At 36.5% G+C, this 16,830-nt stretch overlaps 2 protein-coding genes across 2 annotated transcripts; one reads left to right on the top strand and one right to left on the bottom strand.

Annotated features, from left to right (window-relative positions):
- Positions 1-184: 184 nt before the first annotated feature.
- LOC135689865 (zinc metalloproteinase nas-4) lies at positions 185-2,786 on the bottom strand. Its single transcript, XM_065207229.2, has 5 exons — positions 2,643-2,786; positions 2,329-2,472; positions 1,610-1,727; positions 827-1,002; positions 185-519 (listed from the first exon to the last, which is right to left on the bottom strand). The coding sequence occupies exons 1-5, from the start codon at positions 2,713-2,715 to the stop codon at positions 302-304; spliced, it is 729 nt and encodes a 242-aa protein (XP_065063301.1). The 5' UTR covers positions 2,716-2,786; the 3' UTR covers positions 185-301.
- Positions 2,787-9,834: 7,048 nt separating this feature from the next.
- Positions 9,835-16,803, top strand: LOC135687467 (uncharacterized). The gene is made up of 6 exons (XM_065204028.2): positions 9,835-10,459; positions 12,415-12,528; positions 13,748-13,864; positions 14,696-14,858; positions 15,363-15,666; positions 16,311-16,803. The coding sequence occupies exons 1-6, from the start codon at positions 9,982-9,984 to the stop codon at positions 16,665-16,667; spliced, it is 1,533 nt and encodes a 510-aa protein (XP_065060100.2). The 5' UTR covers positions 9,835-9,981; the 3' UTR covers positions 16,668-16,803.
- Positions 16,804-16,830: the final 27 nt, after the last annotated feature.

Below are 16,830 nucleotides of genomic sequence, written 5' to 3'. Positions count from 1 at the left end.
AGAGCCATAATAAGCAGAACATTTTTGTATTGGACTCTTTATACTAAAGTCAGACCGTTATTTCCAGTCACTTGAAGCTAGCATTCAAAAAGGTTGAATTTTGTTTCTTGTAGGAATGGCACTTTCTGTTGTGATTAGATTTTGTGCGGAAGAAATTTTCGAGTGTATGCAAACAAGATTGATATAGATTTCTACCGTTTTCATATCATCATCAACTATCAATTAATTTTCGATAACAACATTTTTGTATCGATTTAGAAAATTGTCAATCACGATTCTTTACGTTTGCATTCTGGTGTAACTAGCACCCATATTTGGTTCTGATTTGTCTGACGTCCTCAGAACTGAACCCAGATCGCTGTCCGATCTTCCTATCATAGTAGTTGTTCTTGGCATCAATCGTTACCTTTCCACTTCCAAAAGCAGTGCGACCGTAGTGCATGACGGACAAGTAATCATAACGGCTGTTGCCTGATTTGATTGTCCCGGTGTCATATTTCTTGAAGTTGTGTCGTTTGTCTGTAATAGAATTAAAAGAAATTCAGTATAAATATAATGACGTCAAATCTGATGATTATAATTGTTACAAACATAAACTATGACCTGATACCGTATTAAACAAAAGCAAAGAACTTACTAAGATTAACAGCAAAAAACTATTGTCAACTAGGCTATAAGAGCTACCTATGATAAATAATATTTTATTTGTAATAAGCGATATATAATATGAAAGTTTATATAATAATCATGTTTGCTCTGTTTCTAACAATCATAATGACTTCCTAGAAACTTTTCAAACTCTTATACTCTTGTAGTAATCTCGTACCGTATGGAATGTTTGCCCATATGATGTCAACATGGCTGTCCCTGTCAGGTCGACTTTGTTCGTGGAAGAATCCAAGACTGTGCATTATTTCGTGGATGACAATTCCCTTGTACCAGCAGCCGGATGCTAGTTTGATGTTGTTTATTCGTCCGCTGTAACCAACTGGTGAAGAGCAACTGAAGTGAAATAGCTCGAGAATTATGTATGGTAGAAAGCATTTTTAGAAATTTAAGCAGCAAAAGAAAGTTAAAAAGTACTCTACCACAAGGGTATGAGGCAAAAACGGTCTTGATCGTTGCAACCCCTATTACACCTATGCCCTTCACACTATCATCATCCAGCTAAACGTAATTGAACCTATTTAGAAAATTTCGTAAGCATTGAGAGGGCGTCCTGAAACGAATTATATAGTGTTTTACATTTTGTCGTATAATTCACAAAAATATGTTTTGTATTTCGTGTTTTTTAAGCACACATCTGTTAATTCCTAGTACTGATAGACTTCAAAAGGATTGATAACTAACTTCGAACGTGTCGGGAAAAAGAGGTAGAGGCGGATGAAAGGGAGGTTGGTGAAAGGGCAAGTCTCACCACCCAAGAGTCAGGACTTCGTATATTCAAAGTTTTGCCCCAAGTTTTAAGTTTATCCAATACCCCAAAACTCAGTTCTAAATCCGCCAGTCCGATGGGACAATAATTAAAATGGGTTTATTCTTCCTGGCATGTTAAGATTTTCTCTCATGAAGGAACGGTCATAAAAACAGAAGCCGATTGTCTGCCTACCCTGATCCGGTTGTGAAGTATAAATAAGCTGTTTCACTGCGGCGTGGATAGAATCTGAGGCAAGTGTATTTATGGTAGTCAGCAATTGCAGATGAGATCGCATCTCTTGCTTTTGTACCTTAAAATGGAGTGAGAGAATATCGGGCTGAAAAAGATTAATTATGATAGAGCGATGAATTCGAGGACTAATAAAGTAAAAGAACATTTGTATAGATGAAAAAAATCCTCCTGTGTGTATCGAATAAATCTGTTAAAATGTGCATCTATGTATATATTCCTCAGTTGAATGGGTATGAATAGCGAGAATTTTCAGGACCAAGTCAAAGAAGATAAATATTCTTGGTAATTATCAACTGCAGCCCTTCAGAAGACTAAATGAAGACAAGTTTTTTTTTAATATTTTCTCGTCCTGACACTTTTCAACTCAACTTCGCAGACAAAGAAATTACAATGAAATAATTAAAGTCAAAGTTAACAACCAGATTAAAAAACTATTTATCCTAGGCTTAAAATTTAGGATTAAAGAAACACAGGTATTCTCGCCAATGGGTTTTATATTCACAAATCGCATAGGAGCTTTTTATTTCACCTTGAATAAGAGAATTAGACCCTTTACGTAAAAATCCTGGCTACATGGTTTTGCAGTTTCATCTATGAAGCCTGAAAAATTGTTTTTCATATCATTTCACTTTTTTATTGACCATGGATAACATACTCACCTAAGTTGCGGTCGATTACGTATGGGACTCTCTTTGGCCAATTTCTATAGACAGTTGCTCCATAAGTGGGTATTCCATCAATGGACATTTGAATGGCGATTTTTTGTTCCTCAGTCAGTTCCATGTCACCTTCGAAATACTCGCCTGAAAATCAGCAATAGCTACTTGTTAGGAGAAGATTAATATAAGGAATTACTTGTGATGCAAAGGAGAAAGAGCGCTTTGGAAGTTACAACAAGGGAGTTGAAAATATGCTTCGTACTTTCGTAAATTGATATCAATCTTTAAATGTTTTTAAAATGTCTAAAACTTACCCTCTTCATTGTTACTACAGCATGCAGTGTGGAATGCAAAAACAAAGAGCAAAATTCCAATAAGTGACTTCATGGTTGCGTTTGAGCAGAAGACTTCAGCTCCGATCGTATGGTATCGGTCTCCATGATACGCATTTATAGCAAAAATTGATAAACAATACCTAAGTGGACCATTGAAATTGAGTAAGAAAATCAGAAGTGGCGGGAAAAAGTGCCAAAAATTAACAAACGTCTTTGAAGAAGATCTCAAGCTGAAAAAACACATTGCAGCGAAATTAACATGAAGCATATGACTCATTAGCATTGTACTCGATCTTTAGTTGATGAAAATTAGCAAATTAGGCATCGAGAGTCAGATTAAGCTGTGCAAATGGACAAATGTTGCTCAATGGTATGATGTTAGACCCCCCTCACATGAACAATTTCATCTGCTGTGAAACAAAATCTAGCATAGTATCCCTAACTGCTTAATCTCCTCTAGTGTAACTGTTTACAGTTTAAAGGCTCATGCCTTTTTGTATCGGCCGTGGTGTAGTCATTGTAATTCGCTCCCCATGGTATCGTATCTGTTGTGTTTGGATAGTTATTGAAATGGATAGAAGTATGTAAGCTTTACTGAAAAAAATTCATTTTTGAGTCAAAGAACCAGTAATTGCTAGCATTTAGAATCTATGTAAATTTGTGGATGATTTTATGTATTTGGGAAGGGGATTCAAGATGTTAGGCTCTGTGACACTTAGTAATTAAGTGTCATAAGCTTTTATTACAAGAATATTGAAGACAGTTCTTATGCAAAGGTCATTACTTGTATTTAAGACGAAATCCTTTATAAACGCTGGATTTCAGTTAGTTAAGGTTTTAAATATTTCAGGTTCTATTCTACTAAACGGAAAGAATGAACATGGACAGTAGTAGATTTAGCCATCGTTGGTAGACCGCCATAGGGTGTTGTATCATAAACCTGTTTCTAAAATTCTTGACCGATGAATGATGAACACATTGCCTGAAAGATAGCAATGAAATACCTATAAATGTGCAACTTTGGTTTAATTAGTTTGAATTGACGAAAATTACACAATTGAAGAAAATTGGTTTGCCAAGGTTTATTTTCTTATTTGGCCTTTGCTAAAGTATATTTTACAGTGATTTGAGAGGGGAAGGTATTGTGCTCATGTGTGTGTCAAAATCTCAGTCAAATGGTGACACATAAACTGATTTTCACGACATCATTTTTTTGAAACTTTATAGGTGATTTTGCAATGAAGGGGAGGCTAATGGGGCTGTAAAATTTTGATTTTATTACAAATTTCAAATTTTTTAATGGTTGCATGTTTCTTGCCAACTAATGATGATGGGAATTAAGGTTGTCTAGCTGTCACTTGAATAGAGTTACGCATTTATTTGCGCTAATGTTACTAATATAAAAGGTTCATTTGTTTGAGATATGAACCACTGTTTTGAGATAATTCATGCAAAGTTGAAGAGAGACTTTTGTTGCTTACAACAAAAAGGTCATTTATAAAGATATAGAAGAAAAGAAGTCAAAGAATTAGCATTTGAGGAACTGCCTGATTTCACAAGTTGCGTTTGCTATATTAGTCACTAGAAGTTAATGTTTGTTTTCTATCTTGGGGACAATTTTGTATTGGCTTAACAGAGTTTACACTGAAACAATAGGCATGTGATTTGTACAATTAGTCGGTTTATTGAGAGGCAGAAGAATGCTCATATGACGATGTTTTAATCTATCCATGATCCATGACTACGACTGAAACTTGTTTTTCTGTGTGCTTGCGGTAGATGCACAGCAACTTTGAAAAGCTGCTCTCTAGAAAAGGAAAGAGTTACAGCTCATCAGTCTGTTTCAAAACTTTGCAAAGCAATGTTAAATCGGTTTATTGGCCAAAGGTTTTCCTTATTAAACGCAGTGCGCATGGTTTCTTCCAAATCTAATCTCGTCTCAGAACTTGACGAATTTCCGCCTGAAAATCGATCTTCCACGATAACGGCTCTCCAAAAGCTATCTTATACTCTATAGGTGCTTAAACCGTCTTCCAATCAAGAATTGACCAATAAATGAGCTTGATTGCACTAACACGCTTGTTGATTGGCTAATTATGATTGACAGATGGCTTAAGCCACTTTAGTGCCCAGTGGTTGGTAACATTAACGATTTAAACTACAGATTTAAACAGGTCATTGCAAAGTGTTTCTTTGTTGTCAATCCTTTTGGTATCAATTTTCCTTAATTCTGTGCCTTGAGAACAGATAAATTGACTTTGTTACCAGTCATTCATAATTAGCAAACAAAAGCTCTCCACGGCAGTCAAATTTTTCGAAATATTTAAGCAAGGAAATTGCAATCCCTCATTTACCGTAAACCAAACCAACATTTTCCTGCATTGCCTTTTCTTTTCATCACTATTTTATAATTCTTTTCAACGTGAATGGAAATTGCTCGAAAAGATTCTCGATTTTGTGGAAAAACAATAACATGAGGTAGGTACCTCCATGGCTATAACTGGAAAATGACCAGGGACAACAACTGATCGGCTTCGACAATCTAGTGACATCAAGCGAATAGGTAGAATTTTTACAAATCGGTGGGACTTCTTCTCGTTTTTGATGTTAACCGGGAAAAACGTCTACTCTATCCAGACTGTAATGTGATTTTTCTGCGCGTGGAACCCCAGGTCAATAATATTCAAATTGCGGATAACGAACTTTTCTTTAAGATCGTGAGCAGCTTTAAAACGGGTCTTGTGTCCTTTGCAAGTCAGAAGTTTAATTGGTGGAATGTTTCCAGGGAACATGACCAGATAAACAAATATTGTACATATAATCTACAGCATATTCTAAATAATGCGCTGGCAGGAAGAATGATAATTATTATTGCGCGGGGAAGTCGTCTGGTACTCTACTACTTCTACTAGAAAATACCTTAGAAAACCTAAGAAATCTTGCAGAAGTACGGAAATGTCTAATCAAGTAAAGGTTAACAAGCATCAAAGGTTCATAGAAGTGCCGAAGGCACTAGACGTCTGACTGGGCATACCGTAAATCCTCGAATTAGCTCTCTGGGGGCTTATTCACTTTTAAAATTTTTGAATGGTGGCCTATTCGAGGGGGGCTATTCGAGGGGGGGATTTATAAAATTATTGTGAAGACATTATTAAAAGAACTCGTTAATTTTATGAGAAATTTCTTTATGAGTATTAAATTAATTATTACCAAAGGTATGAGTTTGTTGTGGTTATTCAATAAAACGCCATAGGCTACCTCAGATGGCAAAATCATCAAATTTAAGGGTCCTATTCGAGAATTTACGGTAGCAGTAGGGGCTTATTCGAAGGGAAGGGGGGCTTATTGACAATTTGTAGTTCTATGGTTGAGGCTTTTTCTAGGGGGGCTTGTACGAAATTTAGAGCTGTTTTATATACATTGCATAATTACGCATGCGCAATGTAAATTGATCGAAGAAACAGAAATCAAATGATCTCTCATTCAGTTTTCTTTATAAAAACAAAACGCGACGAATTGAAAACAATTAAAAACAAATAACATCATCGTTCTCATCTTCTATCAAAAGTCACTGAGAATTTCTTGAAAAATTTTCAAGCCATCAATAGCACCTTCAGAAATATGTGTGAATCAACAACCTGACGTGGATTTGTTTAAACATCCAAATGATCAACATTTGGCCGAAGATATATGTGTCCAAAATACCAAAAATATGCCTGAAAACACTTTCGCCCAAGTTTATTATCCGAAATCTTATCCGCTGAAAATCTTTTAACTTAATCTCCGCGTGTATTACTTCTTCAAAAAGGCAAATAATAAAACACATTCAATGCGGTTTTAGTTTATATGCGAATCCTGTTCCGAAAAGGAAATATTCCTGTTTAATCATTCAAGCCAAGGCCACCGTTTGACCTCTGTCATGTACAGTGAGCTAAAGAACCCATTGTCTAGATTTCATGCAAAGGTGCACACCAACCATGGAACCACGCTTCTGTATAAAAATTTCTTAGAATTTTTTGTTGCATCCATGTGAAGTACATTATCCGGTTGACTAGCTAGGCAATACAATCACTTTCGTATCTTTTGTCACTTAATTGTTAAAAGACAGTCCAACTGGTATCGAGGTTCAAAATAATCGATAGATCGTCCGAATTACGAAAGAGCATCTCAATTTGTTGTTGGTTAGGTAGGAACACATTCTGCACGACAATGCAAGGTTACATTTCTCAGCTTAGTGATTCTATGAACTTTCCAGAATCAAACAGAGTTACGAAAAGGGAGCCTCTTTCTAACATTATTTTCAAAATTACGCAAAGCACTGAAAAAGTGAATCGAAGGAATGAACGGTTGCTCCAGTTGAACCTAGACTACGAATTGCGAATGCTGCGCCTAGCTAGGCAAAAGGAACAGAAGATATTCAAAAAGTTGGACTCTGAAAAGCGCTGCAGTTTCCAGACTAAAGGGTGGCTGCTTGGAGGGTTTGATGAATCCGATTGTTTACTAAATGAAGGGAGAAAAAATTATGAGGTGCATTACAAACAAAAGAACAAGAAAAAGAAGGAGGTGGAAGAACGGCTGTCGTTACCTAAATTGGTTGTGAACAAATCTGTTGCAAAGGACAAGGAACATCTTCCTAAGAGTAATTTTACGACAGAGAGGACGTTAACCGCACCTTTACTGAAACTAAAAAATGTGAATGATTTTAAGAAAACAGTACTGTCAAGGAATGCAAGAAGTGCTGACACGAAACGCACGGAGATCTTTCACGGCAATGATGAGTTGGTAGCGATACAAGGGATAGTAAATGTGGATTGTCTAGATGCAAAGACGGAGGATAATGGAGACATTACTGCTAACTTATTCGATGCATTTTGCGGTGTAACAGATACTGCTAGTTTACGCACACGACCGCCACAAGAACAGACCGGAGCAATAGTCTTGGATAGCGAGGCCAGTACACTCAATGACAGAATGGCTTCCAAGGAGTTTGGAAGTTACTCGCAGCTTCTGCAAAAGGCAAAAGAGTCGACTGAAAAACAAGCCGCCTACATTCCTGTGGATTCTAGCTACCGACGCGCTTGCTCTACCCGGAAAAAATGCCAGGATGCGGAAGGGAAAAGGCCAAGGATTTTGAATAGGTATCTGAAAGAAAAAAGAGAGTTTGAAACACTTATAAGAGACAGATAGAGGTAACTTGATGGAAGAGATTTAGAGACATATCCAATATTCTTCAAAAGAGCATTAATCGCTGGTTTAAACCATGTTCAAACTGAATTTGGTAGATAGTATACTTTGTAAAGATAGAGTTTATTCGCATATAGATTTATTGGGAATTTGTTTTAGAATTTTATTTCAGATTAGTTTCATATTTAAACAAATGTTTTTGGAAGGCATGAAAAAATGGCGAGCATAAGGGGGCTTTGTGCCACCACCCTATTAAAATCCCCTGGTTCCTGATGTCAATTTAACTAACGATAGCAGGATTATTTCTCTGAATCGAAGATGTTAAAGTAAACAAATGTTATATAGTGCTCTTTATTAAAGTGCCCTCCGAAAAATTTGTACAACATTTCTTCTGACTTGTGTTTACGGTTTTTTATCTGGCTTAGTTAAATGCAAAGTACAGAAGAGTAGAAGCATAGACGAAGAGACATAAAAGATAGGTAAAATCTGGTTGAAGAGGAATTAAAGAGAGGTATTATTTAGTGGTTAAACTCTTTCAGATGTTTGTAACGCTGCTGCGTAGATTATTTTGGCCATACCAAGGCTAAAAAATTATCCGAGAAAAGCATTAAATATGTAATTAATGCCGAACAGAGTGAATCGGGCTGCAAAAAAGGACAGTTCTTTATAACAAGATAAGATTATTTTATCTCGTTTGAAAGGAAAGTACCTCTTTAGGCTATTCTGTCCTTAGTTTGTATATTGGGATGTCTGCACATCAAAATGCTCATAATTTACAAGTTATATTTGTCGTTTTATGAAGGTCAAATGGAAGAACGCTTGAATGCAAGCCTGTGCTGACTGACCTATAAGTATCAAGAGTCCAAGCAGTTCCGTAGGAAAGATGAAACAATTGGAGGGGTTCCATTTCATGAGAACATGGAAACAAAAGATATTATTCATTGGAATACGAGCCCCCTTAAGAACAATATTAGCCACGACACTTGGTGCAATGGTGTGTATTTTAAACTCCAACTACGATTTAACGGATGATAAAGAAAATTACCCAGGCAGCTATTGTGGTCATATCATATTGCCATAAAGAAATTATACCATATTTCCTTGGATCTTCGCCCAAGCAATCTATTAACGCCAGGCAACTTCTATTAATTGCAATTGAAAATTGTTTTACTATCCTCATGATTTTAAGCCTGAAATACACGATCAGTTTTTATCAGTTTTTAACTTACATTTTTCAATTTTTCAGTCAAAAACTGATCGTGTATTTAGCAAAAACTGACAAATACTGATGCATTAACGAGCGTCAGTTTTTGACTGAAGAAGTTGAACACGTCCAACTTCGTCAGTTTTTAACTGATGGGATTTCTATTCATTGGTGCAGAGTAAATTTTTTTTAATCTGGCGCAACTCTAATACCCTAGCGCAAGATGCAAATTTTTAAAGAGTAGCGTTGATTTCAAAATGTTGAAAAGTTACAAACACAGATGAATTTATATATGCGTGGAAGTACGGAAAATCGTTATGCAATGTGACGTCAGACTCAAAAGTAGTTTCGAAATGCGAATAGTTTGAAAACGATTTCTTTTTCATTTTTCGGATTTTCGCCTTTTTTGACGACCAAAGCTGTAGCAAAAATAACTGCAGTTCCTTCACGATCAAGCTCCATATCAAAACAGAGTGAGCTGTCAGTCAAAAAGTGAAGAAAACTGATCGTGTATGAAGGACATCAGTTTTTGAAAAACTGAAAAATGTCAGTCAAAAAACTGATAAAATCTGATGGTGTATTTTAGGCTTTACAGGTAGTTTGAATGGAGATGTAAAATACCGAATCTTATCTCGCAGCAGACAATTCGCAAGGAGAAAGGGTCATACAAGATTCTTCGTTTTTAAAACAAAAGTGCCTTTAGTAGCTGTTTGAAAACGTGCACTTCCACAAGACTACACTACTGCAATGATTTAAAATAAGCAATTGTTATGAAAAGGGAACTAGGGCTGGTGGTATATCCCCGATATTTAAGAAGGCTTATAAGGTCGGGTGACCTTTTGATCCAACAGGTAAAAACACTTACTGACCCTAAGAAGTTTACTAGGTGGTCGAAAAATATTCCAGCTTTAGGTGGAAATAGATATCAAAATGAACGAAAAGGTAATATGGTTGTTTAATATCGTTTTGTTTGTCCGCTCTCAGTTTTTGGACGATTTTCAAAGAAGCCTTTGCAGGGAACGATGGAAGCGAATGGACTGGCAACAAATACTTAGGCCGTGTAAAGAAAACCTTGAATTTGGAAGCAATAAATGGAAGGATTCGCTGCGAACGAGTCCAAGCTATAGCCATGTGTTGAATATGGACATAAAAAAAGCAGGAGAATTTAGCAAAATAGCCATACAAAGTCGTACTGCAGAGGGCAGAGAAAAATCGATCGGTGGAGATGTTTGGAGAGTTTTCATCAGCGGGCCTTCAAACATTGCACCATTTGTAAGTGATCTAGAGAACGGTGTGTACGAGGCAACATTTCTAGCAATGGAACCAGGCTTTTATAAGGCGAAGATTTATTTAGAATCAACGCTATGCGAAGGATTGAAAGACCCTCCACGGGAAGTACTAAAACGAGGTTAGTGAAGTTACCAACTGACATAATGAAGTGAATGTTACAAAATAAGGGATTTGTCCTACATCCATTTTGCACGTTTCTTACACGGGATTCAGTATAAAGACATTAGCCTAAAAAGTATCTTTTCAATAGTATTTAAAATCATTAACACAATCTGTATATTCTGGCTGCTGAAAGTACCGTAAATCCTCGAATTATCCCCCTGGGGGCTTATTTATTTTTGATATTTTTGGATGGGGGCCTATTCGAGGGGGGAGGGGCTTATACGAGGGGGGGACTTATTGTAGACATTAAGAAGACATTATCAAAAAACCTTGTTTATTTTAGTAGGACTTTCTTTATGAGCATTTAATTAATTACTACCAAAAGTATGAATTTCTTGTGGTAATAGTATAAAACGCCATATAGGCAACCTCAGATGGCAACAATCATCAAATGGAGGGATCCAATTCGAGAATTTACGGTAGCAGTGGGGGCTTATTCGAGGGGGGCTTATTGAAAATTAGTAGTTCTAGGGTGGGGGCTTATTCGAGGGGGGCTTTCTCGAGGGGGGGGGGGGCAATTCGAGGATTTACGGTATACCAACTACTTTTCTAGCTTGTTTTGGGCGTGACATTGAAAGGTGTCAAGGTCCCCAATTGAAGTCACAGCAAAGAGCTTATTGCTAGAAAATTTATTTTCTCCGGGCAACATGCTTTTTCTTATTAATTTAAGAATCAAGTTCATTGAAATTGAACCAATACCTTTATTTGGGTTTTATGCATGATACTAGATGTAAACCATAGACATAGGAATTTATATTCCTATCACAATGATGTAAACCAAACTATTTCAGCAATGTTCTCGGCTTTAGGTGACAACGCAAAAGGATCTGTTTTTTCTAATAATCAAGAGGTTTTGTAAATAGCAAATTTTAAAGCTGGTCAGTGTTTATGTTCAGATACGTATACAACATGTATTTATAAAAAATACAATGAAATCCTGATAGTGCTTTTGGACTCAAAACAAATTTGTCATAGGCTCAAGAGCTGTGTTGAAACAACATGGTGGCTTTGCCCATGGTTTCTAATAGCAACAAGATACCAGTGGTGTGCGATTGCCAAACAATTTACACATTTTGGAGAAAAAGAGCTTGCACATAATTCGTTCAAGGATAATAGGTAGTTGTAAAACTGTTCTTTAAAGAACATGTTTGAAAATTCCGATATAAAATCAAATTTCATCATTGAAAATGCTTGCGTTTGCAGAATCATATACTTGCTAAATATTCACTGCGTAAATATTAAAGAATAGGTACACAGCCCGAAGTTGCCCATAATCTAAAACAACATTACATAACATAACAACCTACTAAAACAGTGGATTAAGATTTCTGCATGTAAACAGCCAACTGCATTGTTCTTTAAAAATAATGTAATCAGGTGGCTGAAAATTTGAAAATTTATTTTCATGTACACATCGAGGCCCCTATAGGGCTAGTAAAACGTATTATGCGGAACACGTTGCTTTTGAAAGCAGCAGAATCTTGCTGACCCACCCTTATTTCATAGACATTTTCATAGATATGGCTTCCAGAACAACAGATGAATTTTCTATACTTTCCTGAGACGTATCACAAATGCAAAAAATTCCCCCGTACCCCCTTCCATTCTCCGGCGCCCCTGGCCCACCTATTTCAAGTCTCATTATCTAATTGACGTGCTTGGTTCCAAAACTCATCTTCTCAAGTTCTCATCTTCGCTCTTCTCTTTTTTCTGCTTCCAGATCATTTTTTTCTGTCGTCATAAAAACTGGAATCAACAAAAATTTATCTCGTCTCCTTCTTCTTCTAACCTCGCCTTCTTTTCCTTGTTGCTTTGCTATTGACTTCGGGACCTTTCCCTGATTCTTCCAACTAAAAATTATTTTCTGGGGTGATGTAGTTCTCAACTTTCCTTGTTTATCTCTTAATCAAGGTATAAAACGAGATGGTACAGAAACACAGTACTCGAAAGGACGAGTTTGGCGACCGATCCGTGGTGACGGGGCATCGTTCAAAGTTGAAGCAAATGACAAGATGGACAAACGAGGTATAGGCCAAAAGCCATTTTATTTCACAGTTTATCAAAGCTTAAGAACACATTGAAGTGGCAGCTTTGTTGAAAAAAATAAAACCAACGTTGTGTGGTTTCTTCTAGCGAAACGTCTAAGAATCTTTTTTTATAAGAATAATGTTTTTTTAAAAATATTCAGGCTCAGCATTGTCTTATCTTGTTATTAAGGACATTTTAAAAATATTGTTCAGCCTCAGGTCGCGTAAAGGCATGATTTGTTGTTTAAAATGTTGTGGTTACTAAAGACATTCCTTTCGCTATAATCACTTCAATTTTTCTTTCCTTTGACTATTGCCTTGTAATGGCATGAATTTCATCTTCCTATGTTCCCCTGAAACCATACCAGATTTGAAAAGAATCAGAGTCCTTAAGAAATATGTTGAGGCTCAAAACGAAACTACGTCTTCAATCCCACCCTTACACCAAGGTTGCAGTTGGACCGGAAAGGTTTTTCCTAATTTGAAACTACACTCATTTTTTTATAAGAAACAAAGGTCGATGTTGAGTACTCCAGTTTCTTAATGTTCTGGAAATTTTAATACTCATTGTTTCTTAAGAGTTTCTTAATTATGATGTCATGAATGATATTATGAAATGTTCGTGACCATTTTTATCACGTCAAGAGATTCGCTTCCGTTCCGAAGCTGTATTTAGATGTGGAAAGTATATTTTTATCCCTTGTGTCTTAAGTTCTAGGCCACCAGGGCGATCTTGTTCTTGGATTTTACAAAACTTCGTTGTTCTCAGTTTTATCACGATTTTATAGTTTCTTAATTTTTTTGCTTTGAGTACTGAAGTTTCTTAATTTTTTGTGACTGTCCAGATTCTTATAGCCAGTTTCTTATAAAAAAATGAGTGTATTAGTGACTGACTAAATTCTTAAAGGCATTCAGTCATGGTAAATAGGCCTTCTCTATAGAGGGTCATTTGGTTTCGGCGTGATCGTTGCTGTTTCATGTGATATTGGCATCCGTTGTTGACAACTTGCTATTGATGGAAACTGTTAATCAGTACGAGGTTAGTTCATGTGACCAGTTTAAGGTCAACCAATAGCATCGCAGTCATGAAAATTTTGTCATCGCAGTCAGCGGATACTTTGGGTATACCCAATCCATTTTATCATGACTCAATGCCTTTAATTAAGTATCTCCTGAACATGAAAACAATTGAGTATGGATTTCCTTTTAATCAACAGAAATACAGAAGCGTTTGAACAGATGGAAAGACTCTTGTGGTGCTAATTACAAGTGTGACCTTCTCTGGAACGGGTTTGGACGCTGGGTAAACAAAACATGGAAGCCATACATCGAAGGTAGCCTTTTTGAATCAACAATTCAGAGAAAGGCAAATATCACGAAGCACTTGTTGATCTATCAGTTATTTCTAATGAACCAAATTAAGTGTCTTTGCAAATGAAGATGGCAAAAGATTAAACCCTAGTGTGGTGGAGAGATTTTTTGTTATTGCACCTGAGTTTTCATAATATAGAGAATTTTATCTCTACAAAATGCGAACCAAAATAATTGTTTGTTTCAAAGTGTATATTACCAGCATACTTATCAAGTAAACTGAATCAGCAGCTTGAAACCGCAAATTCTAGCACTCTAATTATCCAGAATACTGCACGACTTGTTAAAGAAACCCGACGTTTTTAGGCTAATTGCTTCGCCAAAATCAGTGTTAAAGATAGAGTAATCTCGTAGTGGGAAAAAAGTAAGCTTAAATTTAAACGGAATGATGATGTGAAATTGCATAGCTTTGAGGAACGTGATCTCTGTATGAATTCAGGTAATTCTAACAGTTTCTGGACTTTCATTGGATGCAACAGCCTCTTTATGATGCAATGCTTGTTAGAATCACTATTAACAACAAACGGTTTGATTCTTGCATTATATTTTTCAATTACTTTCCAGAGTACTATTAAGTTTCCTCTCCCCTAAGCTTGATTGATTGGATGGGCAAATCGAGTAAAATTCACTTACAAACTTCCCAATTTCATACGTCACGTTATAGCGAGCATTATTTAATCGGGATAGTGGATGTCTGAATTCAAATTTGTTAGTGTTTAACAGCGATTGCACTTTCTGTGGAAGTTTTGAAAGGGAATACCAGTGACTGCAAACACCTTTTTTCTTTTAAACAGATTTGAAAATTCCCGGATCTGAGGAGCAAGAAATATTTGGCAAAGAATGTATAAGGAAGACCAGTGGAAAGATGATGATGTACGGCGACAATTTTGCAAAGAGCTTTTTTGACTCGCAGTCAACAGCGTCCCTGTTCAACAATATTTTTGAAAACGTGACAATGTAAGAAATTTTCTGTCTCTTTTAGAGATCTGGGTTGTAGTTTCAATGCACATGCTCTCATTAAATCCGTTGCATAGAGACCTTTAGTTTTCATTAAACACTTTAGTCTCATTACTGGTCCCTTTTTAACCTAAGAAACTTGGTTCTAGAACTGGTCTTTTTTTGACCTGGGCCCTTTTGGTTTAAAACTGGACCATTTTTACAAAAGACACTTTGGTCTTGAACTGTCTTAATTAAAATTGGCTACTGGTCTCTTCTGATTGGCGTTCTTGACTTGCATGAACAGCCTACTAGACTTAACTACAAATATCTTACTGAAACAATTGCTGTATAAACGGGGCCTTATCGCCTAACACAGTCTATTGTAGATCCTAAGGCAACTGTTTTCTCTCATGATGGAAATAAATGAAATTGGCCATTCAGAGTTGTTGACGACGCCCTTGAATCTAATCGTAATGTTTTATAGAAATGTTAGCTTTCAACAAGTTTTTCTTGCAATCGAAGGTCCTACAACGGGGATCTTTCAAGCAGGGGCGACATCGCAGCGGCTTCAAAAGACTTTTCAATAAAGGCCGAGTTAAAGAAACTGCAAGAAATCACTAGGAGGTCTGAAATGGACGAAAGGAGTGTATTGCTGCTCAACTACGGTCTTCCCTACTTAGAAAGAATGCCATTCGGTGCATACAAAAAGATGATGGATAGGGTGGCGAGAACGCTTGATGGGTACAAAGGACAAGCTGTATGGAGAACTACTGCATCGTTTCAGAAACAAACTCCAGATGCTGTGAAAGCTTTTGAAAGTTTTCAGGTAATCAAAGCAAGACATGTACTAACTGAAAATTTCAGTTTCTTGAATTTTTGTTTTCGTAGGCCATGACGCAAGGGAGTAAGAAGATCACAATCCCTAACCTTGTTCTGTCGATACCGGGCGAATCCTAAATGGCAATTTTTAAGTATGGTAACTGAACTACAAACGTATGCAAAGTAGTGAACTGATACATCTACAAAGTGGAACTTTAAACAAACTTGATTCTTATACAAACCTTTGACGCTAAAGTTGGTGAAGAATCTAAAGCAATCTGGTACTTTCTTGGAGAGAGCATTGTTTCTTGCTATTCCTTCTTTGTGTTATGAAAATGAATATAAGAATGGGAACGATTCAGTTGTTTAAGGTAACATTTGACGTGACTGATATATAGAATTCTAGAGTTTTTAACCCAATGACAATACGACGAAAATGAATCTGCCTTCTCGAAGCTTTGACAAGAGGTTAGGCTCTAGCATTCTTTTTACGTGTAGGGTGAGACCTGAGCTTTACTCTCAAGTTCGAATGATTGGGCACCATAATAAAAAAATTGTTGTTTAAATTTGTGGTATTACTTAACGCCAAAGCTGCTTCTTAGGAGGCTTAAATAAATATCATAAGTACTGAGGAAGTTGTTTCTTTTCTAGCGCACAAAATTGTTTAACGCATATACATTGGCAAAAATGTGCTCCGAAGGCTACCCTGCGGTGGATATCTCTGACATGACGGCATCAACACCAAACCAGCCTTCAGATGCAAGTGGGTTCGACTTTTCCGTAGTCAAACCAATGGAGAAAGCCTTGAAAGGGTACTTTCAAACACGAACAAGCAAAAAATGCGAGCGTGAAAAAGTCTTTAAAAAAGTCAAGGTTGAGGCCAATGTTGATTTGAAGTCACAAATGGATTTAGAGAGTGGTTCAGGAAGCGGAGGAGGAGCTTATGAAAATGAGGGTATGAAACAAGTCAATGCCTCTTCGACATACACACAACAGTCAGTTCATTAGTAAATATATACCTTACATTTATCAATTAAAACACTAACTAACTTTCTTTTAATGTTGCTGTAAATTGTAGTTTAATGGTTTTTAAAAAATCGTTTCCACAAGAATGTCTTGTTATAATTTCTTTAGACCCTGCCAAAACTTGACAAACGTAGAGCTCGCTTGA

This window comes from Rhopilema esculentum, chromosome 10 (assembly GCF_057945365.1).
Source record: "Rhopilema esculentum isolate cy_ngs chromosome 10, ASM5794536v1, whole genome shotgun sequence".
Lineage (NCBI taxonomy): Eukaryota > Metazoa > Cnidaria > Scyphozoa > Rhizostomeae > Rhizostomatidae > Rhopilema > Rhopilema esculentum.
This window is presented reverse-complemented; position numbering and strand designations above follow the sequence as displayed.

Bases quoted from the DNA above. Each gene is read 5' to 3' on its own strand.
- LOC135689865 (XM_065207229.2), bottom strand. From the start codon at position 2,715: ATGAAGTCACTTATTGGAATTTTGCTCTTTGTTTTTGCATTCCACACT. The intron at 1,728-2,328 runs GTGAGTATGTTA...CTCCATTTTAAG, and splicing joins CGTAATCGACCGCAACTTAG to GTACAAAAGCAAGAGATGCG. The intron at 520-826 runs GTACGAGATTAC...ATTCTATTACAG, and splicing joins ATGGGCAAACATTCCATACG to ACAAACGACACAACTTCAAG.
- LOC135687467 (XM_065204028.2), top strand. From the start codon at position 9,982: ATGAACGAAAAGGTAATATGGTTGTTTAATATCGTTTTGTTTGTCCGC. The intron at 13,865-14,695 runs GTAGCCTTTTTG...TCTTTTAAACAG, and splicing joins ATGGAAGCCATACATCGAAG to ATTTGAAAATTCCCGGATCT. The intron at 14,859-15,362 runs GTAAGAAATTTT...TTGCAATCGAAG, and splicing joins ATTTTTGAAAACGTGACAAT to GTCCTACAACGGGGATCTTT.